A 25,972-nucleotide genomic window follows, 5' to 3' on the forward strand; every position below is an offset into this window, starting at 1 on the left:
TGGGTGGCGCTGGGCCCACATTCTTGCCTGGCAGCCATCCTTTAGTGGAGGGGGGCCCTGTGCTGAGCTCGTGCAGCCTCCACTCCCCTGCACCATCTGCCAGCACCCAAGGCTGGTGATCAGTGGCCATTTATCAACACTGGTGCACTGTTCCTTTATCTTAAACCTGGCATTTGTTTTGAACATCTAAATCACGAAATCTTATCTTGGCTCTGTCATCAATGAATTTTGTATGATCTTTTTGCGCTCTTGAATTATTTGATCTGTTTTCTATATACAGTTTATATCATAAACACATATGTTCCCCTTCCCTATATGTATGGTCTTTAGCAATTTATAATTTGCTGCTTCTGCTCTGCTTAGAGTTTGTGGAACCAGATAGTTCCAGATCTGTTAGCCTGCTGTATACAAGCTGGGACATCTGTTTTGAGTGGTCCAGAGATCAGTTCATTGTTTACTATTTCTTGGATGAACTCTTGATGTTTGAGTGTGTCACAGTATGTTGCGAAGCAGAATAGAGGGTGAAAACGTAAAAAGCAGTAAATAATAATCATGTGACTTAAAAAGATAGTTCTATCCTGAAGGAATTTATTCTCTTGTTCAGGTCAAAGCCACATTTGCCATCTTGAAGTCTTCCTGGATTTGGAGAATATGTGCTGAGTGAATAGAGTTGAGCTAGCAACAAAATTAAGTCAGTGGCCAGTCTTTGGCTTACAAAGGGGTTAGGTCTGGACCTCCCTAAATGAGTCTCATCACCGGAAATTACCAATCAATTAAGCATGTCTGGTTGACTCCATGGAGAAAGAATAAGGAAATAGGTGGCTGCAGGCTGACACATTCACCCTGTCTTCTCCATCCCCCTCACACTAGTGTTTGTGCACCATGACCATTTCACACAAGTCTGTGAGAAGCTTTACATCAGTCAGGCTTCTGTAAGTTGGGAATGGTCTGTAAATGCGATCAGTGAACTGCAGATAAGTCTGGCGAGCAGAACTACATTTAACATCTCTATTTACATTTGTAAAAATGTTTTCCTGATAAAGATTAGAAAATGAAAAGCTGCTTGAGAGCAAAACCTGCCTACAGGATTCCTATGACAACTTACAAGAAGTAATGAAGTTTGAAATTGACCAACTTTCAAAAAGCCTCCAAAACTGCAAAAAAGAAAATGAAACTCTGAAATCTGATCTGAATGTAAGTTAAGAAAGGTACTGGTTATTGATGAATTCGTCCTGGATGTATGACTATTTGACCTATTCCTGACTTGTGTAATGGCCCATTGTGGCTACCACGTGGAAGGTATTCCGTGTGTTTGTTGACTACACGTTAAAATCTAATATAACATTGTCTTTTAGAATTTGATGGAGCTTTTTGAGGCAGAAAAAGAACGCAATAACAAATTATTATTACAATTTGAAGAAGATAAAGAAAACAGTTCTAAGTGAGTGCTATTTATCTTTCCCATGGTTGACTAGAATATCATTTACTACTACATTCTTTATCTTGTGGGGCCTTTTTTTAAATTGCTATAGCCTGTTAGGTTATTTTTTTTTTTAATTTCAAAATGAATATCAGATTGTTTTGTATAAATAGCTGTGTAGAGAAACTTAATTTTTTCAAAACATTTAATAACTATCTACAGTATTTTTTAAATGAATAGCAATTGGTGGTGATCAGAACTTGGGACCTTCTATAAATAAATCATGGTATTTATTATTGGAAGATGGGAACTGGTTTATTGCTGCTATAAACCAGTAGAAATTATTTCTATTCTTTTCTACTGTTCTTTCTCTCTCTGTTCCTTTATTCTTCTGGTCCTTAGGATGAATGCCATTGTCTTTCTTCCCTCTCTCAGAGTCCTTCTCCTTGGTGATCTCTCAGTCTCTTCGTTTCAGCCAACAGTAGGATAATTACTCTAGTAAGAAGAATTTGTGTTAGTTTATTCAGCAGATACTTGTAGAGTTCTGACTATGAGACAGATTCTTTTCTAGTTCCTGGTATGCAGTAGTGACTCTTATCTATCTGGGAAAGACAGTTAACATTTAGTCATTCATTCAGATGCTTAGTGATAGCCAGCAAGCCAGGCACTATTCTAGTAAATGCCAGGACATTTAGAGGTAAGACAATGAACAAAATATCCCCACCCTTAGGTTTAAATGAGAGATAAGTGATAAATATATGCTCGATGTTATGTTAGGGAGTCCTAAGTACTCTGGAGGAAAATAAACTGTCCTGGCACGAAACTGGATTCTCGTTAAATAACTACTGAAGAAACTAGTTCAAATTTCTGATCCAAGTGGAATGCAATTCCTAACACTGTGTAGGAAGTTCAGTTGCATTGAATGTCTTTTTCATGAATGGACTCAGTTCCCGTTTCCATTGAATGAGTCATGACTAGAAGATAATTCTTGTTTTCTAGAGAAATCTTAGAAGTACTTGAAGCTGTACGTCAGGAGAAGCAGAAAGAGATGGCCAAGTGTGAGCAGCAGGTAGATATGCTATACTCTTAACTATGAAATTTGAAGTTTGTAACTTTTATTCCTGATATCTAAATAGTTTTGTTATAAAAATTGTTCCCTGTTTCAGATATTGAATATTAGTAATACAAAGATGGAGTTGGTTGTATTCTTTTCAGCTCTTTTTTTTCTAACCCCCAGATGGCTATAATATTAATTTGTTGGTGGCTTCCTGATGGAGACCACAAAATCATTATCTTTTGGCTCAACTTTTTATTTTCAAATATTACACCTTAGTGTATACTGTTTAATACAAAAAGCAGATTTCAATTCCTTTTTTTTCTTTTGATATATGTGCATGGTTAACTTTGTGATTTAATGCTCTTTCTAAAAATATTAATTTCCCCCCATAGATGGCAAAAGTACAGAAACTAAAGGAGACTTTGTGTGCTAATGAAAAAGTAATCAGTTCTCTGGAGAAGTCTAGAGATGCTGACAAGGTAGGTAGAGGTTGAGGTTATAGCCCCCTGTGTATTCCTTATAAATGCTGCCTTCACATTGTGGTTTCCTGCTCCCAAGGTGATGGGTAGCCAGCATTTCTGTATGCATTTAGGCTGTGCTCATCTTCCAAAGTTCCTGGAGAATGAGGTCTTTTAAGTTAACTTTCCTCATAACTTGAAGTGCCAACTGTTATGTCACAACTGCAGTGTTTCTAAAACACATCCCTACCCCCTTTAACTAAGATGCCATTAATGCAACCTTTTCTCATTGATTGTCAGTCCCCTGATGTGAATACTCAAATCCCTGGTGTTGGCTTTAACTAGAATATGTATGCCTGAACATATAATTAGATATACATTCCTTTTATGTCCAGCTCTTATTCATTCATAAAACCAATGCAAATGATGAAAATACTAGAAAATCATTAAAATATAAATTGATAATATAATGTGATAATATTAATAATGTAATGTGTTACCTGATATTCTGCTAAAATAAAATTGACTTCTGTTGTCCTTTGGAAAGGTAAACTATTTCTCATTAAAGAATGACCTCTTTGCTGTCACTTGGTATGAAGATACCTCTCTGTCTTTGTTAGGAAGTTGTAACTGACCTTATGGGCCAGATCCAGGAGCTAAGAACCTCAGTCTCTGAGAAAACAGAAACAATAGACACCCTGAGGCAAGAACTGGAGGACATCAATGTAAGTTCTTTTGCCAAGGAGATATTAAAATTGAGCACAAGACATAAAAGCTTCACACAAAAGCAAGGCTCTGTGTACTGGTGAAAGCTCAGCATGCTTGGGTATCTGCAGAACCTGCAGAGCCTTTAGTATGCCAACATGCTGTGTGCTTCTCAGGAAGGCAAAGTCACTTGTAGTGTTTCTCAGACCTCACTGACCTGGAGAAGAGTGCGCTCTCTGCACAGTAGGGAACTGCTGATCCAAACCAGATCAGAAACAGATTGGCTGTTGTCTCTGATGGTTAAGGGTATGTGGTGTTCCTTAATTGCTTAAAAAAAAATAGCATATTTTAGTGATGTTCAGAAATGTCAATAATTTAAAAAATGAGTTTGTTTTTCTATTATTGGACTTTATCATTTCCTAAAATAAATGCTTAATTTTTCTGCATATAAATGGTGATGCTTCCTCCATGCCTTGGGTCAAGGTAAAGTTTTTCTGTTAATGTTCCTCATTCCTCTGCTCCAAAGGGAGCTTGTTGCGCTCCATACTGATTTCTGATAAAGATGACAAAACCAGATGTATTTTCACTGATACCTGCAGGACTTTTCCACTTTTGGAATTTATACATTTACTGTTCTATTCCTTCATTCAACAAGTAGTTATTAAACTAATTTGTGTTAATCTGGTCAACATCTTAGAACTCAGACTCATTCTTCAGTTACTAGAGTAGTATTACTCTAAAAATAAACTGATAATAAGGCAGACAGATCTTGTATCATAATTTCCTTTTCTGTAGGGCAAATACAACTCTGCTTTGGCTGACAAAGAAGAGAGCAAAGCATTGATTAACAGACAGGAAGCGGAGATTCTGGATCTCAAAGAAGCCCTGAAACTGAGAATACTCTCTGAGGACATAGAGGTAAATGTTAACACATCATGACTCTTTCTGCTTTTTTTAGTTGTCAATATGTTTATGTGTATATTCATGAATAAATTATAAGACTTTTTAAAAGGAGTAAGTCATAATTAGGACCATTTTCCCTAAGGTAGTTATACAATTGGTAGATAACACTAAGCTTGTTATATTTTGTTCAGTTGATTTATCTTCATTCATTTGTGCTAACACCATGCTAAGTTCTTGTAACTGACCCTCTTCTGAAAAGGAAGCAGAATGGAAATTACCCTTACTTGGATGTAGTGGCAGCAACAGGGAGCAAAGGAAGGGCTGATTAACCTCAGAGTGGCTTCTTGTGTTTTAGCTAAAACAGATTTTGTTTTGTTGTTGATGTAAATGTATTTTGTAAAAAATTAAGCAGTACTGTCATGTGGTTCAAACTTCAAAATATATAAAACAATATCCTCACGTATCCTTCCAGAAATATTTTTTGGCTAGTCCTGTATACCTTGATGGAGCCTACTATGTATACTGCTTTGTGCTTGCTTTACAAATAGTTTTCTTGCTACCCTTGAAACAAATTCAACGAGTATTTATTGAACCCTCCTGCCATACAACCTGTACTTGTTTTGCATTTGGGAATAGAAGAATGATTGAAACACAGTTATTTACCACGAAGCATGCAGTCTAGCTTAAGAGGTAGATGTGTTATGAGGTAATAAAAGACTTGGGAGCCCAGAGAAGGAAGCAGTTATGCCTGGAGAATTCCTAAGAGCTTCCAGAAGGAGATAGTATTTGTACAGGACTTTGCTAGGGAGGGAAGCATGGCAGTTGTGAATGTTTGTGGAGGATCCCCATCAAGGGGAATAGTTAGTTGTGAGTGGCTAGAGATGCAAGAGCTTAGGCAGAGTAGTTTCCCGAAGGAGAACTATAGTGACCCAGGAATCGCTCTGAAGTCAGCAAAATGCAAATTGAAATAAGAATTATTTTTTGATGTTATAACTGGTGAATATTAAGACTTGAAGATATGCAGAGAAAGAGGATTACTTGAACTTTTGGTGAAGTTTAAGTTTATCCTTTTGGGAGGTGATCTAGTAATAAGATGTAGCCTTAAATTTTTTGCATATGCTTCAAATTTGCACAGTTAGAAATTTAGCCTAAAGTAATAATCTAGATCTGGAGAGGGGCATGGCACCCCACTCCGGTATTCTTGCCTGGAGAATCACCATGGGCAGAGGAGCCTGGCGGGGTGCAGTCCATGGGGTCGAAGAGTCGGACACCACTGAGTGACTAAGCACAGCACAAAATAATCTAGATATGAGAATAAGATGCATATGGTAGTGAGAAATTCAGATCAATTGAAATATTGAGTGGAGGGTGAAAAGATACAGCCATAAGATGAAATAGAGCCCACTCAATGAAAATAATATACAGTAAGTCACCTACATATGAACGAGTTCCGTTTCAAGAGTGCATTTTTAAGTCCAACAAAGATTTTTTGGCTGTGCTGTGTCTTTATTGCTGCACGTGGCTTTCTGTAGTTGCAGCGAATGGTGGCTGCTCTCTAGTTGCGATGCTTGGGCTTCTCATTGCAGTGGCTTTTCCTGTTGCAGAGCCCGAGCTCTAGGGTGTTTGGGCTTTAGTAATTGTTGCACATGAGCATCACTCCTGCCTTTACACTTGCTTCTGGACATCCTGGGCTTGAAATAACGATACGGTACTACTACTGCTATATACAGTAGTTTACAGTGAAGTGCACAAAAGCACAACCACTTGCAGCGGATGCACACATGTGACAATGCATGCCCGACGCCTGAACTGACTTCCACGATTGGACGTGCAAATATGCATCTACACCTTTGACTGGTCACAACTTGAAGGTTCATATGTAGGGAACTTACTGTCATAAAAATAAGTATATGGGGAGATATTGTGATCTATCAAGTATATGTGTGCATACTATGATGTATATGTAATATTGTATGTTTAACGTATATGTAATATACACTATTATACACACACATATACATGCGCAGGGCTTCCCTGGTGGCTCAGACGGTAAAGAATCCACCTGCAATGTGGGAGACCCAGGTTTGATCTCTGGGTTGGGAAGATCCACTGGAGAAGGGAATGGTTAACCACTCCAGTAGTCTTGCCTGGAGAATCCCATGGACAGAGGAGTCTAGCAGACTACAGTCCAGGGGTCTCAAAGAGTTGGACACAGCTGAGCAAGTACCACTTTCACTTTCATACATGCACATTTGGAAAGTTAGGTGGAACAGATTCTGCTCTAATTTGGTAGAGATTACATACACTGTGGACATAGGAATTGTGCATGCAACCTCTGGGACTTCTAATTCTCTCTGTCATTTTCTATCAAGCTGCTCCCCTGAAACTTTGATGGCCTGTGATGCTCTAACACAGTTAGCTGAGGGGTACTTGTCTTTATAACTGTTTACCTTCCCATCTATAGAATCTATTGGAGAGACAACAGGTAAACTAGAGACCAGTGCCTGGAGTCCTCCCAAGGCAAGAGAGATCAGCTTTGATTACATGGGGGTGAGGGGAGAGAGGAGCAGAGAGCAGTGAGACTTCAATCTGGGTACTTAAATGAATTTACTGTAATATTTATCTCTAGACCTGATGGCTTAAATATTACCTGCTTGGTTTGTCTTATAATGGATTAGCATACAAGCCAAAAAAAAAAGTTCTCACTTAAAGTTCTCACTTAAGTTCTCACTTTCCTAGCACTTTAAAAATCCTGCATAGTAATGATTTGTAAATTGATACTGGAGCGGCACAATTAAGAGGGTCTTCTTCCGTGGGCCTTGTCCCCTAACAGAGGGACATGCTCTGCGAGGATCTGGCTCACGCCACTGAGCAGCTGAACATGCTCACCGAGGCCTCGAAAAAGCACTCAGGGCTTCTGCAGTCGGCCCAGGAGGAGCTGACCAGGAAGGATGCCCTCATCCAGGAACTTCAGCACGAGGTGAGATGCAGGGGGAGCATTACTCAGGACGGGTGTGGCGGCGGGGGAAGCAGGGCTGCATGGTGGTCACGAGGTCACCACCTTGGGTAATTCTCCACGTTCAGAAAAGCAGGCTACCAGGGTGTGTAGGTGGGCTCTTAACAACTTGCTTCTTTGTGTTCAGACTTGCATGGCTGTCCTCCTACCCACCCTCGACCCTTGACGCATGCCAGCAAGTTCTGACTACTGTGGCAAAAGGTTATGGCAGACTTCCATCCTCATTTTTGGCTATTGTGGTTTTATATTTTGTAATTTTCCTCAGATGACCATGTGATTACTTGTGAAGCTTTAAAAGAAAGTTTCTTTTAAAGTGGAAATAATTTCAAATTATCAAACAGGTCATGAAAAAAATAACTTAAGTAGTCCATTTCCACATGCCCAGGGAAGATTGTCTATTCTAATTGGATCATGTCCCCATGTTATTGTCCAATTTGTAACCTCCTGTTCAATTTTCCCCAGCTAAACCAAAAGAAAGAGGAAGTAGAACAGAAGAAGAATGAATATAACTTCAAAATGAGGCAACTAGAACATGTGATGGATTCTGCTGCCAATTATCCCCAGGTACTTGTCATAAACAAGAGTGCATTTCAGGAGGAATAAGCGATTTTGTGAACGATGAAAGCTGAAAATTGCCAAGACTAGCTTTGTCTTTACAGAAAAAGATTGTCACAAACACCTTCTCTGTTTTTTTGTTTTTGATGAAAAGGTACCAGTGTTTTATTTGTTTAACTTGGACAAGAATTAGGATAACAAACTATGTGTGGCCTGTGTATTTTCTTCATGGGTGGCATATACATTTACCATCTTTCATTTACCGATGAAATCTTTGTAACTACTTCGTCAGGTATTTGGATGAAATTTGATTTTGTTTTAGAGCCCTAAAACACCACCACATTTTCAAACACATTTGGCAAAACTCCTGGAAACGCAAGAACAAGAGATAGAAGATTGGAGAGCCTCTAAGATTTCTTTGCAACACCTTATAACAAAACTCAATGAAGAGAGAGAAGTCAAAAATGCTGAGATTCTCAGGATAAAGGTAACTGGGTAGATTTTTTTCAATGAATTTAATGTTGCAAAATAAGCAGTATCTTTCATGGTGACTGAGGATCCACAATTCAAAAGAAACAAAACTGAAGTGTAAGATGCAGAAAAGTTTTCCTCTCAGCCCAGCTCCAAGCTACCTGGTTTGCTGTCCCTGAAGGCTCTGGGTGTAGTCAGTTTCTGAGAGCTTTTCAGTGCATCTGTAGCCAGGTGTTTAAACACAGTCTCCCTGTCCCTTTTTTTTTTTTTGCCTTGTGATGGTGTCATATAGGCTGTACCAGCTACTCTCATGACAGTGCTGTGAGACTTTCAGATCTTTGCCAGTTAATAGCTGGAACACATTATCTCATATTTTTTTTTTTATCTCATATTTTTTAATTTGTGCTTTTATTATTAGGAGTCAGATTGAGCATCTTTCGGTTTTTTGTTTCTATGAGCTATATCCTTCACCCATTTCTCTGTTGTTGAACTTTTTCTTAATGAGCTACAGGCGTTCTTTATATATTAGAGAGATTTGCTTTTGTCTGTGATAGTGAAAAAGTGCATTTCTCTTGTTTGCCATTTCTTTAAACTTCCTTCTAAGGTTTTTCACCTCACTTGTGGAGAGTATGGTTTTTGTGTGTGGGAGAGTGTGTTTAAGGCGATGTTAGGGCTGGAAGGTATGTGAAGGAGTGCCTGGGTAAGTGTAGTGTGGGTGTGGGGGGCGGCGGGTAGGGAGGGTGTGATGCTCCATAGAAGATCGTCTGTGAGCTCATCGCTCTGCAGTGAGTATTTGTTTTAGAACAAAATTACCTTACTATACAAATAGGATAGAGGGGATCGTTTTTATTACCCGGATTGATACAATCTTGGTACTTAGAAGAAATTGGGTCAGGTTAAAAGAAGTAAAAAAATAGATAAGCAGAAGTAAATCAAAATGGTTGCTCCAGGATTTAACCTGGTAGTCCAATGGTTAGGAATCCCCCTGCCAATTCAGGGCACACAAGTTGGATCCCTGGTCTGGGAAGATCCCACATGCTGTGGAGCAGCTAAGCCCACGCACCACAACTGCTGAGTCCATGCAACCTCGAGCCCATGCTCTGCAACAAGAGAAACTTCCACCATGAAAAGCCCAGGCACCGCAACTAGGGATTAGCTTCTGTTTGCCACAACTAGAGAAAGCCCTTGCCTAGCAATGAAGACCCAGGGCAGCCAAAAATAGACAAATAAAAAAGAACACTCCTTACAGACAAGTATTTATTTCTTCTGGATGGTTGTGCTCACGATTTTCAAGTTAGAATACAGTGAAGTATTTTGAGGCTGTGGCACATCAGTTTTTTAAAAAATTAGAATCTATGAAATAGAATATTTACCAAAGTAGGTAAGTTTTGTTCCTCTTTTTTCATAAAGGAATTTTGATGAATTTTAATTTTAATGTGATTTTTTTTTTTGGTGCCACACACAAGATCTTCCTTGCAGCATGAGCAATCTTTTGTTGTGTCATGCAGGCTCCAGAGTCCTTATGTTTAGTTGTGGTGGCTCACAGGCTTAGTTGCCCCATGGCATGTGGGATCTTTGTTCCTTGATCAGGGATCAAATCCATGCCCCCTGCAATGGAAGCACAGAGTCTTAACCACTGGCCCACTAGGGAAGTCTGATTTATGTGATATTGATAAAGGACTATGTTTAAGACAATAGGGGTGTGAAAATCAATCACATTCCGAGCCCCCAAGAGCTTCTTATCGTCTCCTTTTTAATCCAGTGATATGCAGAACAGTGTTCAGTGCGTGGAGGGAACTTGAAACAGAATACCTGTCTTAATATGGCCTGGGGAGCAAAATCATGCCTGCTGTCATGTGTTTTCTGAAAAGACCTGATCTGATGTTTTTAGGAGCAGTTGTGTGAAATGGAAAACCTACGCCTGGAGGCTGAGCAGTTGAGAGAGAAAAACTGGCTCCTGCAAGGTCAACTGGACGATATCAAAAGACAGAAGGACAGCAGGTAAGAAAGAGCCTCAAGAACTCTGTGGGCTGGATCTTGGCCTGCCTGGGTACTGCTGAGTGAATGAAGTCGGAGTAGGTTTCACAGCATGTGTGATGTTTCTCGATGATCCAGGAGCTGCTTCATCAGTTGCTTCTCCATCAGGTCTCATGAGGGGGTTTTCCAGAGATGGAGAAGGTCGTCATGATCTTGCTGACCCTGATGACCTTTTTATTGCTGTAGAGCTGTTGAAATTAATTTCAAATGTGTGAAATAAATAGTTGAACCAAACTGTCTACTTGTATCTGAAAGAGGGGTTGGAACTCAGGGAGCATATACATCAACAAGACAAGGATCAAGGTTCTGCCTGCAGAAAAAGAATTTCCTTGGTTTTGCTTGATGGCTTCCAGTGGAGAGAAAGCTTCTGGGAAGAACTTTAAAGAGGGGTGTTCTCTTAGGTCTGGGTAGGTGTGTGTGTGTGTGTGTGTGTGTGTGTGTGTGTTGGTTTTGACTCAGGCAGTTTTCTAGTTGTATCTGCTAATGGCCCAGCATTTTGTCAGGGGCAGCCACAACTGGGCTATGTCCTCTCTGTTGCTTGAAAGTCGTGTGATATTGGACTAAACCTGAGTCTTTAGCACTGAAAGCACAGAGTCCTAACTACTGGACCACCAGGGAGTTCCTCCTAGATGTTTCTTTCAAGTTTTAGTGAGCAAAGGAGATGGTCATTTTGTTAAGCGTCCTCTTCTAGGGATTTACCTTCCCCTTCTGACTGATTCTGATGTAGGTGGCTCATAGTCTGCTCACCTAGTTTCCATATGCTCCACCCCCATGTCCAGGCATATTAAAGAAAAGCATTGTACATCGTATACTGTCTTTTATCAAGAGTTAGTTTAAGCATGAAACACAGAACATTTTCAGATCATTTATAAAACCACAGTTATAAAATACTTCATAGCCTTGTGTTCCTTATATGAGGAGCCATACAGAACCTCCTTCATGAAAGATTAGAAAAAAGTTACAGCCCAGGGGTCAGCCTGTTTGATAACTGATGTTTCACTGGAGCAGTCAGATTCCTGCATTCAAATACCACACACCTTGGCATTGTTGTATGTGCAGTACATGTGAAATTGATACTTGAATAAATTTGACAGTGGTTTCCCATCCTCCCTTCCTAATCTATGCAGCAGACAGAATCATTCAGACAGTCAACAGCTGAAGAATGAACAAGAAGAAGTGATCAAAGAAAGACTTGCTAAAGTATGATTTTTTTTTTACATAATAGTTGTTTTCCTTGTCTGAGACATGCTTTTATAGTTAACGTTCATGGTTATATATTTTAGAAATCATTTTATTATTGAAATTTTGCCTTTTTTGTATTCCCACTTAAGTTTTATATTTGCCATCATTATTTGGCTATAGTTGAAAATTGAGAGTGAAGTAGTCTTCATGCGTAAATAGTAAGCCTGTTGTTCACATAGAGTTCTCCATTTAGAAGCAAGTATCCTATTTGAAGCATTAAAGGGCACAGTACATGTGTGTATTTGGGATTATGGAAAGGGATATTCCCCCCATTTTTTTTGTATTTGAAGTATAGTTGATTTACAGCATTGTGTTAGTTGCTGGTATACAGCAAAGTGATTGTTATATCTATATGTGTATTCTTTTTCATATTCTTTTCCATTGTATTTTATTATAAGATACTGAATATAGTTCCTATACTATACAGTAGGACTTTGTTGTTTATCTGCTTTACACATAGTAGTCTATATCTGCTAATCCCAAATTCCTAATTTATCCCTCTCCCCCTTTCCTTTTTGGTAACCATAGATTTGTTTTCTATGTCTGTAAGTCTGTTTCTGTTTCATAAATAAGCTCATTTGTATCATTTTTTTTAGATTCTATCTATAAGTGATACCATAAAATACTTGTCTTTGTTTGACTTACTTCACTTAATATGATAATCTCTTGGTCCATCCATGTTGCTGCAAATGGCAGTATTTCATTCTTTTTTTATGACTGAGTAATATTCCATTGTCTATGTACCATATCTTCTTTATCCATTCCTCTATTCATGGACATTTGGTTGCTTCCAGGTCTTGGTTATTGTAAATAGTGATTCTATGAACACTGAGGTATGATTGTATTAAAAAGGATGTTGCTTTTATTATTATTTTATCATTTATCAGTATTTTATTATAATATTTTGTTATTATCATGGTTTTATTAACATGAGTGAACTGATTACTTTCAGTGTTTTGTTTAGCAATGTTAAGAACTTAAGCCATTTTCTCCTTTTCTTTCTTTAATCCTCTTATAGAATAAATTGGTGGAAGAAATGCTGAAAATGAAAGGAGAGTAAGTACACTCTTGTAATTCAAGTTGTTGTTGACCTTTTCTTTATTAATACCAAGCAGTATTCCTCTAAAGGAAGAAATAATTATTATAACCACAAGGTAAGAAAATTCTTTCCTTTCTGTAATAGTGAACATAGTATGTGAACACAGTAGATGGTTACAAAATTCTTGCCTTAAATGCCTCTTGCTAAAGGGGTCCCTCATGTGAAGCCATTAAAAATATATATGCATCTTAAAGAAGTAAGTGCCAGGAAAACTTAGTTTCCCTGGGGCAGTTGATGGGTTTTCGCTTCTTGAACAGTGTAACCAATGAGAACCGACCAGATTTCCTTCTCACTGCATTTAAACCGCTGAGGCCCTCTCAGACCCAGAGATGGATACTCTGAATTCTTCTGGTCTTGACTTTGGGTCTCTTTATATGTTCTCTATGGACATAATTTTATTTTATTCATATAGTTTCATCTTTTAACTTATGTAATCTTATAAACTGCCTCAGTTCAGTTCAGTTGCTCAGTCGTGTCCGACTCTTTGCAACCCCATGAACCGCAGCACGCCAGGCCTCCCTGTCCATCACCAACTCCCGGAGTTCACTCAAACTCATGTCCATCGAGTCGGTGATGCCATCCAGCCATCTCATCCTCTGTCGTCCCCTTCTCTTGCCCCCAATCCCTCCCAGCATCAGGGTCTTTTCCAATGAGTCAACTCTTCGCATGAGGTGGCCAAAGTATTGGAGTTTCAGCTTTAGCATCAGTCCTTCCAGTGAACACCCAGGGCTGATCTCCTGGGTGTTCCTTTCAGAATGGACTGGTTGGATCTCCTTGCAGTCCAAGGGACTCTCAAGAGTCTTCTCCAACACCACAGTTCAAAAGCATCAATTCTTTGGTGCTCAGCTTTCTTCACAGTCCAACTCTCACATCCATACATGACTACCAGAGAAACCATAGCCTTGACTAGACAGACCTTTGTTGGCAAAGTAATGTCTCTGCTTTTCAATATGCTATCTAGGTTGGTCATGACTTTCCTTCCAAGGAGTAAGCATCTTTTAATTTCATGGCTGCAATGACCATCTGCAGTGATTTTGGAGCCCCCCAAAATAGTCTGACACTGTTTCCATTGTTTCCCCATCTATTTCCCATGAAGTGATGGGACCAGATGCCATGATCTTCGTTTTCTGAATGTTGAGCTTTAAGCCAACTTTTTCACTCTCCACTTTCACTTTCATCAAGAGGCTTTTTAGTTCCTCTTTTTCTGCCATAAGGGTGGTGTCATCTGCATATCTGAGGTTATTGATATTTCTCCTGGCAATCTTAATTCCAGCTTGTGCTTCTTCCAGCCTGGCGTTTCTCATGATGTACTCTACATATAAGTTAAATAAGCAGGGTGACAATATACAGTCTTGATATGTACTCCTTTTCCTATTTGGAACCAGTCTGTTGTTCCATGTCCAGTTCTAACTGTTGCTTCCTGACCTGAATATAGGTTTCTCAAGAGGCAGGTCAGGTGGTCTGGTATTCCCATCTCTTTCAGAATTTTCCACAGTTTATTGTGATCCACACAATCAAAGGCTTTGGCATAGTCAATAGACTGCCTCATTCTTTGCCTAATATAATAAAGGGTATTTTTTTAATCAAGTTCAAAATAAATAAACCAGTTGGTACTAACAAAGTGATGAAACATTAGAAAGCTACTGTGTGCTCTGAATAGAATAAATCTCATCAGGAACAGAGGTTCTCCAACATTTGAAATACCATGTACCCTCTTGCACATTTTTGGAGTTGACTTTAAAATTTTTCATTGTAAGTTTAAATTATTGCAAAGGATAGAAGTTTGAGCACAGAAAATAATGATATTTAGAAATAAAGCTCTTGCTGATTTCTTTAAAAAGTTATCCAAATTATTTGATACTTTCTCTCCATTTAAAAAATACATGAAGAAATTCCTGAATCTGTAATTTTACATTGTTCCTTTTTCCTTTGAAATTATTTCCATTCTGTTCCCATGCAGAATTATATGCTAATTTAATATAGTGTTTGGAAAACTTTTAGTTGATGGCCCAGTCATATAACTTAGCAATGAAAATATGTATGGAAATTATAAGTAATTTGTAAAAGTGGATCATATTCATATGGTTCTATTATATTTTTTATGGATTGGGTATTCATTATAATTATTAAAGTATCCTGAATTTATTGTAAATTTTTACAAGTAATTATTATACTGGTAAAATTTTCTTGGAACTTCATCACCGAATGAATTTTATCTTAATGCTTTTTCTTTATTTAGCTCATTCTGTTACACTTAATTTTGGAATCAGACAGTATTCACTATCAGTTCTAGTCCTACTTTTTTTTGATCTATTTATATAAATGTTGAGAAATCTTATTCACATAGTAACTAAATGGCAATGGAAGAAGTTTTGTTAGAATATTTTTATTCAATTCTTTAAGCTAGTTCAAGTTAATACGCCAAAACTTACGTAGTGATTTCTCATCAAAAATTCTTTTTAATGATCAGCTGACAAAGACCACTTAACTTGTTAAAGTTTTGTTACTCAGTTGTTGAGTCATTTGCTTCATAGAGTCATATACTTAACAGAGTATAGATTTGGAATGGAGCTTTGTTCAACTCTTTTATCTACATATGAGCAGTTTGGCAACTGGTTCCCAGCCAGTTCGTTGCAGGGCTAGGACAGCACTCTGGATCACTTACTGGCTCTATGATAATCCAGCTGTATAGTTTGTAGAAGTGTAGCTATTTTAGAAATAATACCCAATTGAGACCTTCTAGTTAAAAAGAATGAAAGCATCTAAGCTGATATGTAATCTATTTCATGATCTAGTAACCAGGAATCTCCAGTGATACACTGTCCCTGGAACTATAGGAGCCCAAACTGTGGCAAGTGACTCAGTCTTCAGAAAATGGCACACACAGTTTTATCAGTCCCAACTGAGATGTTTTTATTTTTTTATTATTATTATTATTTTTTTAGTTTTTTATTTTTTTAATTTTAAAATCTTTAATTCTTACATGTGTTCCCAAACATGAACCCCCCTCCCACCTCCCTCCCCATAACATCTCTGTGGGTCATCCCCATGCACCAGCCCCAAGCATGCTGTATCCTGCGTCAGACATAGACTGGCGATTCAATTCTTACATGATAGTATACATGTTAGAATGCCATTCTCCCAAATCATCCCACCCTCTCCCTCTCCCTCTGAGTCCAAAAGTCCGTTATACACAGCTGTGTCTTTTTTCCTGTCTTGCATACAGGGTCGTCATTGCCATCTTTCTAAATTCCATATATGTGTGTTAGTATACTGTATTGGTGTTTTTCTTTCTGGCTTACTTCACTCTGGATAATGGGCTCCAGTTTCATCCATCTCATCAGAACTGATTCAAATGAATTCTTTTTAACGGCTAAGTAATACTCCATTGTGTATACGTACCACAGCTTTCTTATCCATTCATCTGCTGATGGACATCTAGGTTGTTTCCATGTCCTGGCTATTATAAACAGTGCTGCGATGAACATTGGGGTACATGTGTCTCTTTCAATTCTGGTTTCCTCGGTGTGTATGCCCAGCAGTGGGATTGCTGGGTCATAAGGTAGTTCTATTTGCAATTTTTAAAGGAATCTCCACACTGTTCTCCATAGTGGCTGTACTAGTTTGCATTCCCACCAACAGTGTAGGAGGGTTCCCTTTTCTCCACACCCTCTCCAGCATTTATTGCTTGCAGATTTTTGGATTGTAGCCATTCTGACTGGTGTAAAGTGGTACCTCATTGTGGTTTTGATTTGCATTTCTCTGATAATGAGTGATGTTGAGCATCTTTTCATGTGTTTGTTAGCCATCCGTATGTCTTCTTTGGAGAAATGTCTATTTAGTTCTTTGGCCCATTTTTTGATTGGGTCGTTTATTTTTCTGGAATTGAGCTGCATAAGTTGCTTGTATATTTTTGAGATTAGTTGTTTGTCAGTTGCTTCATTTGCTATTATTTTCTCCCATTCAGAAGGCTGTCTTTTCACCTTGCTTATATTTTCCTTTGTTGTGCAGAAGCTTTTAATTTTAATTAGATCCCATTTGTTTATTTCTGCTTTTATTTCCAGAATTCTGGGAGGTGGATCATAGAGGATCCTGCTGTGATTTATGTCTGAGAGTGTTTTGCCTATGTTCTCCTCTAGGAGTTTTATAGTTTCTGGTCTTACATTTAGATCTTTAATCCATTTTGAGTTTATTTTTGTGTGCGGTGTTAGAAAGTGATCTAGTTTCATTCTTTTACAAGTGGTTGACCAGTTTTCCCAGCACCACTTGTTAAAGAGATTGTCTTTACTCCATTGTATATTCTTGCCTCCTTTGTCAAAGATAAGGTGTCCATAGGTGTGTGGATTTATCTCTGGGCTTTCTATTTTGTTCCATTGATCTATATGTCTGTCTTTGTGCCAGTACCATACTGTTTTGATAACTGTGGCTTTGTAGTAGAGCCTGAAATCAGGCAAGTTGATTCCTCCAGTTCCATTCTTATTTCTCAAGATTGCTTTGGCTGTTCGAGGTTTTTGGTATTTCCATACAAATCTTGAAATTATTTGTTCTAGTTCTGTGAAAAATATGGCTGGTAGCTTGATAGGGATTGCATTGAATTTGTAAATTGCTTTGGGTAGTATACTCATTTTCACTATATTGATTCTTCCGATCCATGAACATGGTATATTTCTCCATCTATTAGTGTCCTCTTTGATTTCTTTCATCAGTGTTTTATAGTTTTCTATATATAGGTCTTTAGTTTCTTTAGGTAGATATATTCCTAAGTATTTTATTCTTTTCGTTGCAATGGTGAATGGAATTGTTTCCTTAATTTCTTTTTCTACTTTCTCATTATTCGTGTATAGGAATGCAAGGGATTTCTGTGTGTTGATTTTATATCCTGCAACTTTACTATATTCATTGATGAGCTCTAGTGATTTTCTGGTGGAGTCTTTAGGGTTTTCCATGTAGAGGATCATGTCATCTGCAAACAGTGAGAGTTTTACTTCTTCTTTTCCTATTTGGATTCCTTTTATTTCTTTTTCTGCTCTGATTGCTGTGGCCAAAACTTCCAGAACTATGTTGAATAGTAGCGGTGAAAGTGGACACCCTTGTCTTGTTCCTGACTTTAGGGGAAATGCTTTCAATTTTTCACCATTGAGGATAATGTTTGCTGTGGGTTTGTCATATATAGCTTTTATTATGTTGAGGTATGTTCCTTCTATTCCTGCTTTCTGTAGAGTTTTTATCATAAATGGATGTTGAATTTTGTCAAAGGCCTTCTCTGCATCTATTGAGATAATCATATGGTTTTTATTTTTCAATTTGTTAATGTGGTGAATTACATTGATTGATTTGCGGATATTGAAGAATCCTTGCATCCCTGGGATAAAGCCCACTTGGTCATGGTGTATGATCTTTTTAATGTGTTGTTGGATTCGGATTGCTAGAATTTTGTTGAGGATTTTTGCATCTATGTTCATCAGTGATATTGGCCTGTAGTTTTCTTTTTTTGTGACATCTTTGTCAGGTTTTGGTATTAGGGTGATGGTGGCCTCATAGAATGAGTTTGGAAGTTTACCTTCCTCTGCAATTTTCTGGAAGAGTTTGAGTAGGATAGGTGTTAACTCTTCTCGAAATTTTTGGTAGAATTCAGCTGTGAAGCCGTCTGGACCTGGGCTTTTGTTTGCTGGAAGATTTCTGATTACAGTTTCAATTTCCATAATTGTGATGGGTCTGTTAAGATTTTCTATTTCTTCCTGGTTCAGTTTTGGAAAATTGTACTTTTCTAAGAATTTGTCCATTTCTTCCACGTTGTCCATTTTATTGGCATACAACTGCTGATAGTAGTCTCTTATGATCCTTTGTATTTCTGTGTTGTCTGTTGTGATCTCTCCATTTTCATTTCTAATTTTATTGATTTGATTTTTCTCTCTTTGCTTCTTGATGAGTCTGGCTAATGGTTTGTCAATTTTATTTATCCTTTCAAAGAACCAGCTTTTGGCTTTGTTGATTTTTGCTATGGTCTCTTTTGTTGAGATGTTTTTAAAAAGCAACAAAGAACTGAATACCAAGCCAACAGTGGTGTAGGCAGTGTTTCTGGAGTTGCACTGACTTCAGTGATGCCATCATTGATTCTTTCCGTTCTTCTGCGTTTGGTACCCTTGCTTGTGACCTCTTGGCTGCAAGATGGCTGCTGCAGCTCCAAACAACATACACAGGAGGATCACAGTTTACAGTGTGGTGGGTTCAAAAGGACTTTACCAGGGGAAAAATACTCACAGGAGAGCTCAAGATTTTGTCTCCTTAGCCAAAATTAGTATGCCTGCAGGGCAAATTGAGAAAACCAGTATCTGGCAGTGGCGTAGAGATAACCACGCTCAGCTCAGACCAGTTATTTACTAGTTTTCGGGAACTGGGTGTGCTTGTCCTCTGCCTTTCTTCTCCCAAACTGAGTTTTTATAAAAATTAAATGGGTAGGGAACTGTAGTGTCTGTCATGCCACAAAGCCTTTTCATCAAACAAAAGCAAAATTCATAAGACAAATGCAGAACAGCTCCAGGTGAATTAGGAAAGCATCAGTGCCAGCCCCACACTGTCCTCCTGAGTTTCCACGGAATGTAGTCTGAAAACACTGCCCTAGGTATTGTTGGCTTTAAATGATATATTCTGTGTATTACGTCATTTAAATTATCAGTGTTGTATTCCATATGCATTGTAAAACAAATAAAAAGTATTTGTTTCTTTGGGAAGGTTATAGGATTAAGTTAGTTTTGTGAAATTCTGTATAATTTTTTGGTAATCCTTTTTTCTTTCCCTTTTGAACACTTAGTTGTTTTGAACACTTTTTCTTCAACTTTTTTCTTTATATTGGAGTATAGTTGATTAACAATGTTATGTTAGTTTCAAGTGTACAGTAAAGTGATTCAGTTATACATTTTTCTGTTCTTTTTCCAATTCTTTTCCCATTTAGATTATTACACAACATTGAGCAGAGTTCCTATGCTATACTGTAGGCCCTTCTTGGTTACCTATTTTAAATACAGTGGTGTGTACATGTCCATCCCACACTCCCCGTCTATTTCTCTCTTGCCACCCTTTCCCCCCGGTAACCATAAGTTCATTCTTCAAGTCTATCAGTCTGTTTCTGTTTTATAAGTAAGTTCATTTGTATAAATTTTTCTTTTTATTTTTTAGATTCCACATATAAGCAATATCATAGGTTATTGGTCTTTCTCTGTCTGGCTTATTTTACTCAGTATGACAATTTCTAGGTTTGTCCATGGGTAACGCTTCTTTTTAATGTTTATTTGCAAGTGATAGTTGCATAAAGTGCATATCCTTTAAGAAATGACTACTATCCCATCGTCTGAGAACCAGTTTTTGAAATCAGAAATTATTACTCTAAGGGGCACTGAATAAATCTTGCAGACTCTAATAATACTTAAATAACAGTTTCCTCCAAGGGCTACATCTAAAAATCTGCATTCTAACTTTTTGTTGTATAAAAAAATGGATTATGGAACTTTGCAAAATGTAAGTTTGGGGTAAGCAAGCATTAAAAAAAAAGCTTATATTACTATCTTCCTGTTCTGTCAGAAGGGGAAGACTGAATATTAGTGATACTTTCAAATCAAACTCCTGGGCTTGGGTGACAAATGTCTGATTTGAGTACTGTCTTACACTTGTGTCCCTTTGGAATATTATAACTCGATAGTTCCCATTACAGCCTGGAGCAGCTCCAGAGCACCCTTCAGAACAAAGAGACTGAATACGTGACGATGACTGAGGAAGTCAAACGAGTCAGAATGTTGGAGTCTAAAGCATTCCAAGAAAAGCAACAACTGAGATCAAAGTTGGAAGAGCTGTATGAAGAAAAAGAGAGAACATGCCAGGTGCATTTCTGTGTTGGTTTTTATGAACAGAGCCGATCAGCATAAGGATGCTGGCTGCGATTGGGCACCCTGTAGTTGAGAGTTGCTCAGAGCATGTAGAGATGTGTGGTCATGAAAGCTGGGAGCCTGGGCTCTGTCTCTCCCTCCCTCTTCTCCTGGAAGGCATGCAGTAATGTTATTTTATTTTATTTTATTTTTTATTTTTTTTTTTAGTACTGTTATTTTAAATGAAAAATTCAAAGCAGCTCATTTTTACCTTCCCCGGATTGATTTCCCTACAGGAGATGGAAATGTTAAGGAAACAGGTGGAGTGTCTGGCCGAGGAGAATGGAAAGTTGGTGGGTCACCAAAACCTCCATCAGAAGATACAGTACGTAGTGCGGTTGAAGAAGGAAAATGTCAGGCTTACTGAGGTAAACACCTGATTGTTCTAAATAAGCTCATTCTGATTTTTAAATGATTATTTAATTAAAGTTTAATTATTGAATCACTTAACTGCTTGGAAAAAAATTGGCCATTGCTAGTCCAAGCGTAATTTGGTTATCATACCCATGAGATTCTTGTTTACTGTTAAGTAGTTTATCAGTGGAAATTTAAACTTAATGAATGCTGAGAATACTTCTTACTGTAAGAATTAGAGCCTAAATTTTTTTTCTTTTCTTTTCCTTAAAAATTACCAGGAGTCAGAAAAGTTACGTGCTGAAAATTTATTTTTAAAAGAAAGGAAAAAGAATGAGCCATAAAGATCCAGATCAACTGCCTTCCTTGTTGGGAGACTTTTTACTTTTATAAAAGTAAGAGCTACCCATGCCTACTTAGTAGAACTGAATTAAGAGCCATGACTATTAATGGTGTATGTGGGGGCGGCGGGGGGGAGGGGTGGCTGACCCTCAAGTTTCTGAACACTGCATTTGTAAATACCTGTGGCAACTGGCAGTCTGCAGTTAGAGGCTGCCATTTCAAACCTTTTAAGTCACCTGTAAATATTGGAAAACCTTTTCCTTTTTAAAATAAAAGCCTGTAACTGAGGCTTTACAGGGAAACAGGGATGTTGGCCAGATTAATTTTTTCCTTCTATACTGCCATAATCTCCTTTGAATTTTGCATCAGAAACTCTGACAATATACAGGGGTTTCAAAACTTCCAGAGAAGTTAGTGACTCGCAGTGTGTATGGATAGCAAGCTTGCTAATATAGATTATTTTTATATTCCTTGAAGTATTCTCAGGAGCCTTTTTTGTTACTGTAAATATGGCCTTTTTAAAAATATAATAAAATACTTTTAAAATATACATTTTAATAATGTAATTTATAGTGTTCATTCATCATATACTTATTGAGTATATATACTTACTGAGCAGCTACTATATGCCAGGCACTGGTCATCAGTGATCAAAGCCAACAGAAACCCTGCCCTTATTACAGGAAAGAATTGACTCCATGTTGGATCTGTTTCTTTCACTTTAACCTTTGCTTCCTGTTAGTTTTGTTCACTGAAAGGATATTGTCCATACATAATAGCCTGCCTCAGAGAACCCTGTCCCTCTGGCCTGAATGTTAAACCAAAATGCCTTTGTTCAGGATCTTGTCTACCTGTGGATGACTACAGAAAGGAAGGAATTAACACATCCAGGGCTAGCCATTCCAGGAGATATTTGCCAGAATAATGGCCTTTTAACTTTACTTCTTCACCTCCCCCACTCTCTGTTCTATAAAAAAAACCTGGCATCCAGACCCTGATAAGATGGTTGCTTTGAGACATTAGTCTACCATCATCTCAGTCTGCTGGCTTTCCAAATAATCATATTCCTTGCCTCAACACATCATCTCTTGGTTACTTAGTCTGTCATGCAGCGAGCAGAACAAGCTTGGACTCTGTAACACCCTTAAAGAACTTCTGTGTATCAGCACTTTTTATTTATTGGGAGTAACCGACTCGATGGACATGAGTTTGAGTAAACTCCGGGAGTTGGTGATGGACAGGGAGGCCTGGCATGCTGTGATTCATGGTGTCGCAAAGAGTCAGACATGACTGAGGGACTGGACTGAACTGAACTGAATGTTCCGTTTTGTAGACAAGCCACATTTTATTTACTTACCTCTCAGCAGACATTTTGTTACCAGACCAAACTTGGGTTAGCTCACCCACATCTCCGTACGCAATAAAGCCAATCCACTGACACCAGGTTGTGGTGAAGAAAGGTGTAGCGTTCATTGCAGGGCACCAACTCCCCTACAGATTTCAGCAAAGCATTTTTAAAGGTAAGGTGAGGGAGAAGTGTCCCAGGGTTTGTGGTCAGTTTGTGCCCCATTTTCTGATTGGCTTTAGAAAAGGCAGAGGAACCAGAGATCAAATTGCCAACATCCACTGGATCATCGAAAAAGCAAGAGAGTTCCAGAAAAACACCGACTTCTGGTTTATGAACTATGCCAAAGCCTTTGTTTGGATCACAATAAACTGGAACATTCTGAAAGAGATGGGAATACCAGACCTCCTGACCTGCCTCTTGAGAAACCTGTATGCAGCTCAGGAAGCAACAGTTAGAACTGGACATGGAACAACAGACTGGTTCCAAATAGGAAAAGGAGTACGTCAAGGCTGTATATTGTCACCCTGCTTATTTAACTTCTATGCAGAGTACATCATGAGAAACGCTGGGCTGGAGGAAGCACAAGCTGGAATCAAGATTGCCAGGAGAAATATCAATAACCTCAGATATGCAGATGACACCAACCTTATGGCAGAAAGTGAAGAAGAACTAAGGAGCCTCTTGATGAAAGTGAAAGTGGAGAGTGAAAAAGTTGGCTTAAAGCTCAACATTCAGAAGACGAAGATCATGGCATCTGGTCTCATCACTTCATGGCAAATCAATGGGGAAACAGTGGAAACAGTGGCTGACTTTATTTTTGGAGGCTCCAAAATCACTGCAGATGGTGACTGCAGCCATGAAATTAAAAGACGCTTACTCCTTGTGTTAGGACCAAACTGGAGCCAAGATAGGCTCTAAGGGGCAGGCTAAGGTCTGAGTTTTAGTCTCTAGGAAAGCTGAGGCACTGGGAACTCCCGCAGGCAGTGTAGCTCGACCAATCAGAAGAAATCCCCGTAGCCCCAGCCTGAGCCAATCAGGAATACCGCGCCCGCGCCAGTCCAGATGGGGATGCCAGGTTTAAAAGTCCCGTGGGTGCCTACGGTTTAGCCAATCAGCTATGCTGTTACAGGAAAAAAGAACCATCTGTATAAAAGTAAATATGATTCAGAGCTCAGGGCTCTCGTCAAGACTCCACTGCGCTGAATGAGACCTGAGCCCTAGCTCGAGCTAGCAATAAACGCCTTTGTGCGTTTGCATTGCTGTGGATGTCTTATTTTCTCAGTTTTGGGAAATCGGACTTTGGGCATAACATTTGGGGGCTTGTCCGGGATCCCTTTAACTGGGAAGAATAACTCCCTCCTGGCAGAAGGGGTATCCTCACTTAGAGGAAAGGTATCCGAACGCCGGTGTCAGGTCTGGTCAGGGGCGGGTTAGTCGCCCTAGCTAGCGTAAGGCCGAGGCCCAGCAGACGCACTGGAAGGCAGCTGGCTTTGCAGGGGAGAGGGAGAGTGCTGCTCCCTCGATCCCGAATCTGGTGGGCAGTGGACGCCCTTCAGTAAGGTAACTTTAGGAGGCAAGAAAACTCAGGGGGCCCAAAGGAAACCTAGTGTTGTGTTCTCGGCCGACGTCTGTTTGTCCTCCGGTTGTCACGTCTTTTTGTGTGCCGGCATTGTCTCTGCTCTCGGTGTGTTCCTTTTGTTTCCTGTAATTGACCCTGTGATTATGGGTCAGGGAGTTTCTACTCCGTTATCCATCATGACTAACCACTTTTCTGATTTCAAATCTAGGGCACAAAAGTTATCATTATTGGTGAAAAAGAGCAGGTTGATAACTTTTTGCTCTTCTAAATGGCCCTCTCTTAATGTCAGATGGCCGCCAGAGGGGACTTTTAGCCTGCCTACCATCCAGGCCGTTAAGGAAAAGGTGCTCGCTCCCAGCCCTTCTGGACATCCGGACCAGACACCCTACATCTTAGTCTGGCAGGATCTGGTGGAAAATCCACCAGCCTGGCTGAAACCCTTCATTCCCCCTTCCCCCACTTCATCAATTCCACAGGTATTTGTCGTGGAGGCATCTAAAGGGGAAGAGCATAAAGATCGCGGTGGCCGGGCGAAGCCAGTATTCCAGGAATCCTCACTATATCCTAACCTAATTGACCAGGAAACCGATCTCTCCCCACCTCCCTATGTACACCCGCCTTTACTCGCTCAGGTACTGCAGATATCTTCCAGAGGAACACAAAGAGACGCTGAACCTTTGGCCCCAAATAAGGAAGGGGGCCCTGCTCAAGGGATTTGAGGAAGGACCAGGGGGGTCCTTGGCTTGGCAGACGATGGTAACCCAGAGGCCCCCACCTCAACAGTCTAGGTGTTCCCCGTTCGGGCGGAGCCGGCCCTCCCGGACGGAGAACGAATATACCAATACTGGCCCTCTTCCACTAGTGATCTGTATAATTGGAAAACTCAGACCCCTTCGTCCTCAGAAAAACCCCAGGGCCTCATTGACTTTCTAGAATCTATCCTATTCACTCATAGCCCCACTTGGGATGATTGTCAGCAGCTGTTACAGGTGCTCTTCGCCACAGAAGAACGCAAACAGATTCTGTCGGAAGCATAGAAAAACGTTCCAGGGGTAGATGGAAGACCCACCATGCAGCCTAATTTGATTGATGAGGGATTTCCACTGACGCGACCTCACTGGGATTTTGAGTGCGCTGAAGGTAGGGAGTGTCTCCAAGTGTACCGCCAGACTCTTATGGTTGGCCTCCGAGCAGCCGCCAGGAGACCAATGAATTTGGTCAAGGTAAATTTGGTTAGACAGGAACCGAGAGCCCGGCAGCCTTCCTAGAGAGGTTAATGGAAACTTTCAGACAATACACCCCCATGGACCCACAGGCCGATGAATCACGCGCGGCCGTTATACTAGCATTTGTGACTCAGGCAGCCCCAGACATCAGGAGATAGTTGCAGAAAATAGGCTAGGGGAGCAATCAATACAAGACCTAGTGAGGGCGGCAGAAAGGGTTTTTAATAATAGGGAGACTCCC

General features: G+C 39.4%; 1 protein-coding gene across 4 annotated transcripts in view; it reads left to right on the forward strand.

The window, feature by feature from the left end:
* Window positions 1-25,972, forward strand: part of KIF15 (kinesin family member 15) — a 69,145-nt gene that overhangs the window by 36,973 nt on the left and 6,200 nt on the right. For 2 of the 4 annotated variants that reach the window (XM_069562248.1, XM_069562249.1), the window contains exons 21-35: window positions 1,044-1,194; window positions 1,356-1,441; window positions 2,420-2,489; window positions 2,870-2,956; window positions 3,556-3,660; window positions 4,436-4,558; window positions 7,377-7,523; window positions 8,022-8,123; window positions 8,437-8,601; window positions 10,477-10,586; window positions 11,750-11,822; window positions 12,883-12,920; window positions 20,672-20,837; window positions 21,119-21,250; window positions 21,518-22,128. In XM_069562248.1, the coding sequence (XP_069418349.1) occupies window positions 1,044-1,194; window positions 1,356-1,441; window positions 2,420-2,489; window positions 2,870-2,956; window positions 3,556-3,660; window positions 4,436-4,558; window positions 7,377-7,523; window positions 8,022-8,123; window positions 8,437-8,601; window positions 10,477-10,586; window positions 11,750-11,822; window positions 12,883-12,920; window positions 20,672-20,837; window positions 21,119-21,250; window positions 21,518-21,580 (1,618 nt within the window). In that variant the 3' untranslated portion in view covers window positions 21,581-22,128. Of the gene's footprint in view, window positions 1-1,043; window positions 1,195-1,355; window positions 1,442-2,419; window positions 2,490-2,869; window positions 2,957-3,555; window positions 3,661-4,435; window positions 4,559-7,376; window positions 7,524-8,021; window positions 8,124-8,436; window positions 8,602-10,476; window positions 10,587-11,749; window positions 11,823-12,882; window positions 12,921-20,671; window positions 20,838-21,118; window positions 21,251-21,517; window positions 22,129-25,972 lie in introns of those variants that run through there. The other 2 variants (XM_069562246.1, XM_069562247.1) reach the window with 1 other exon arrangement.

This window comes from Ovis canadensis, chromosome 19 (genome assembly GCF_042477335.2).
Source record: "Ovis canadensis isolate MfBH-ARS-UI-01 breed Bighorn chromosome 19, ARS-UI_OviCan_v2, whole genome shotgun sequence".
NCBI classification, from domain to species: domain Eukaryota; kingdom Metazoa; phylum Chordata; class Mammalia; order Artiodactyla; family Bovidae; genus Ovis; species Ovis canadensis.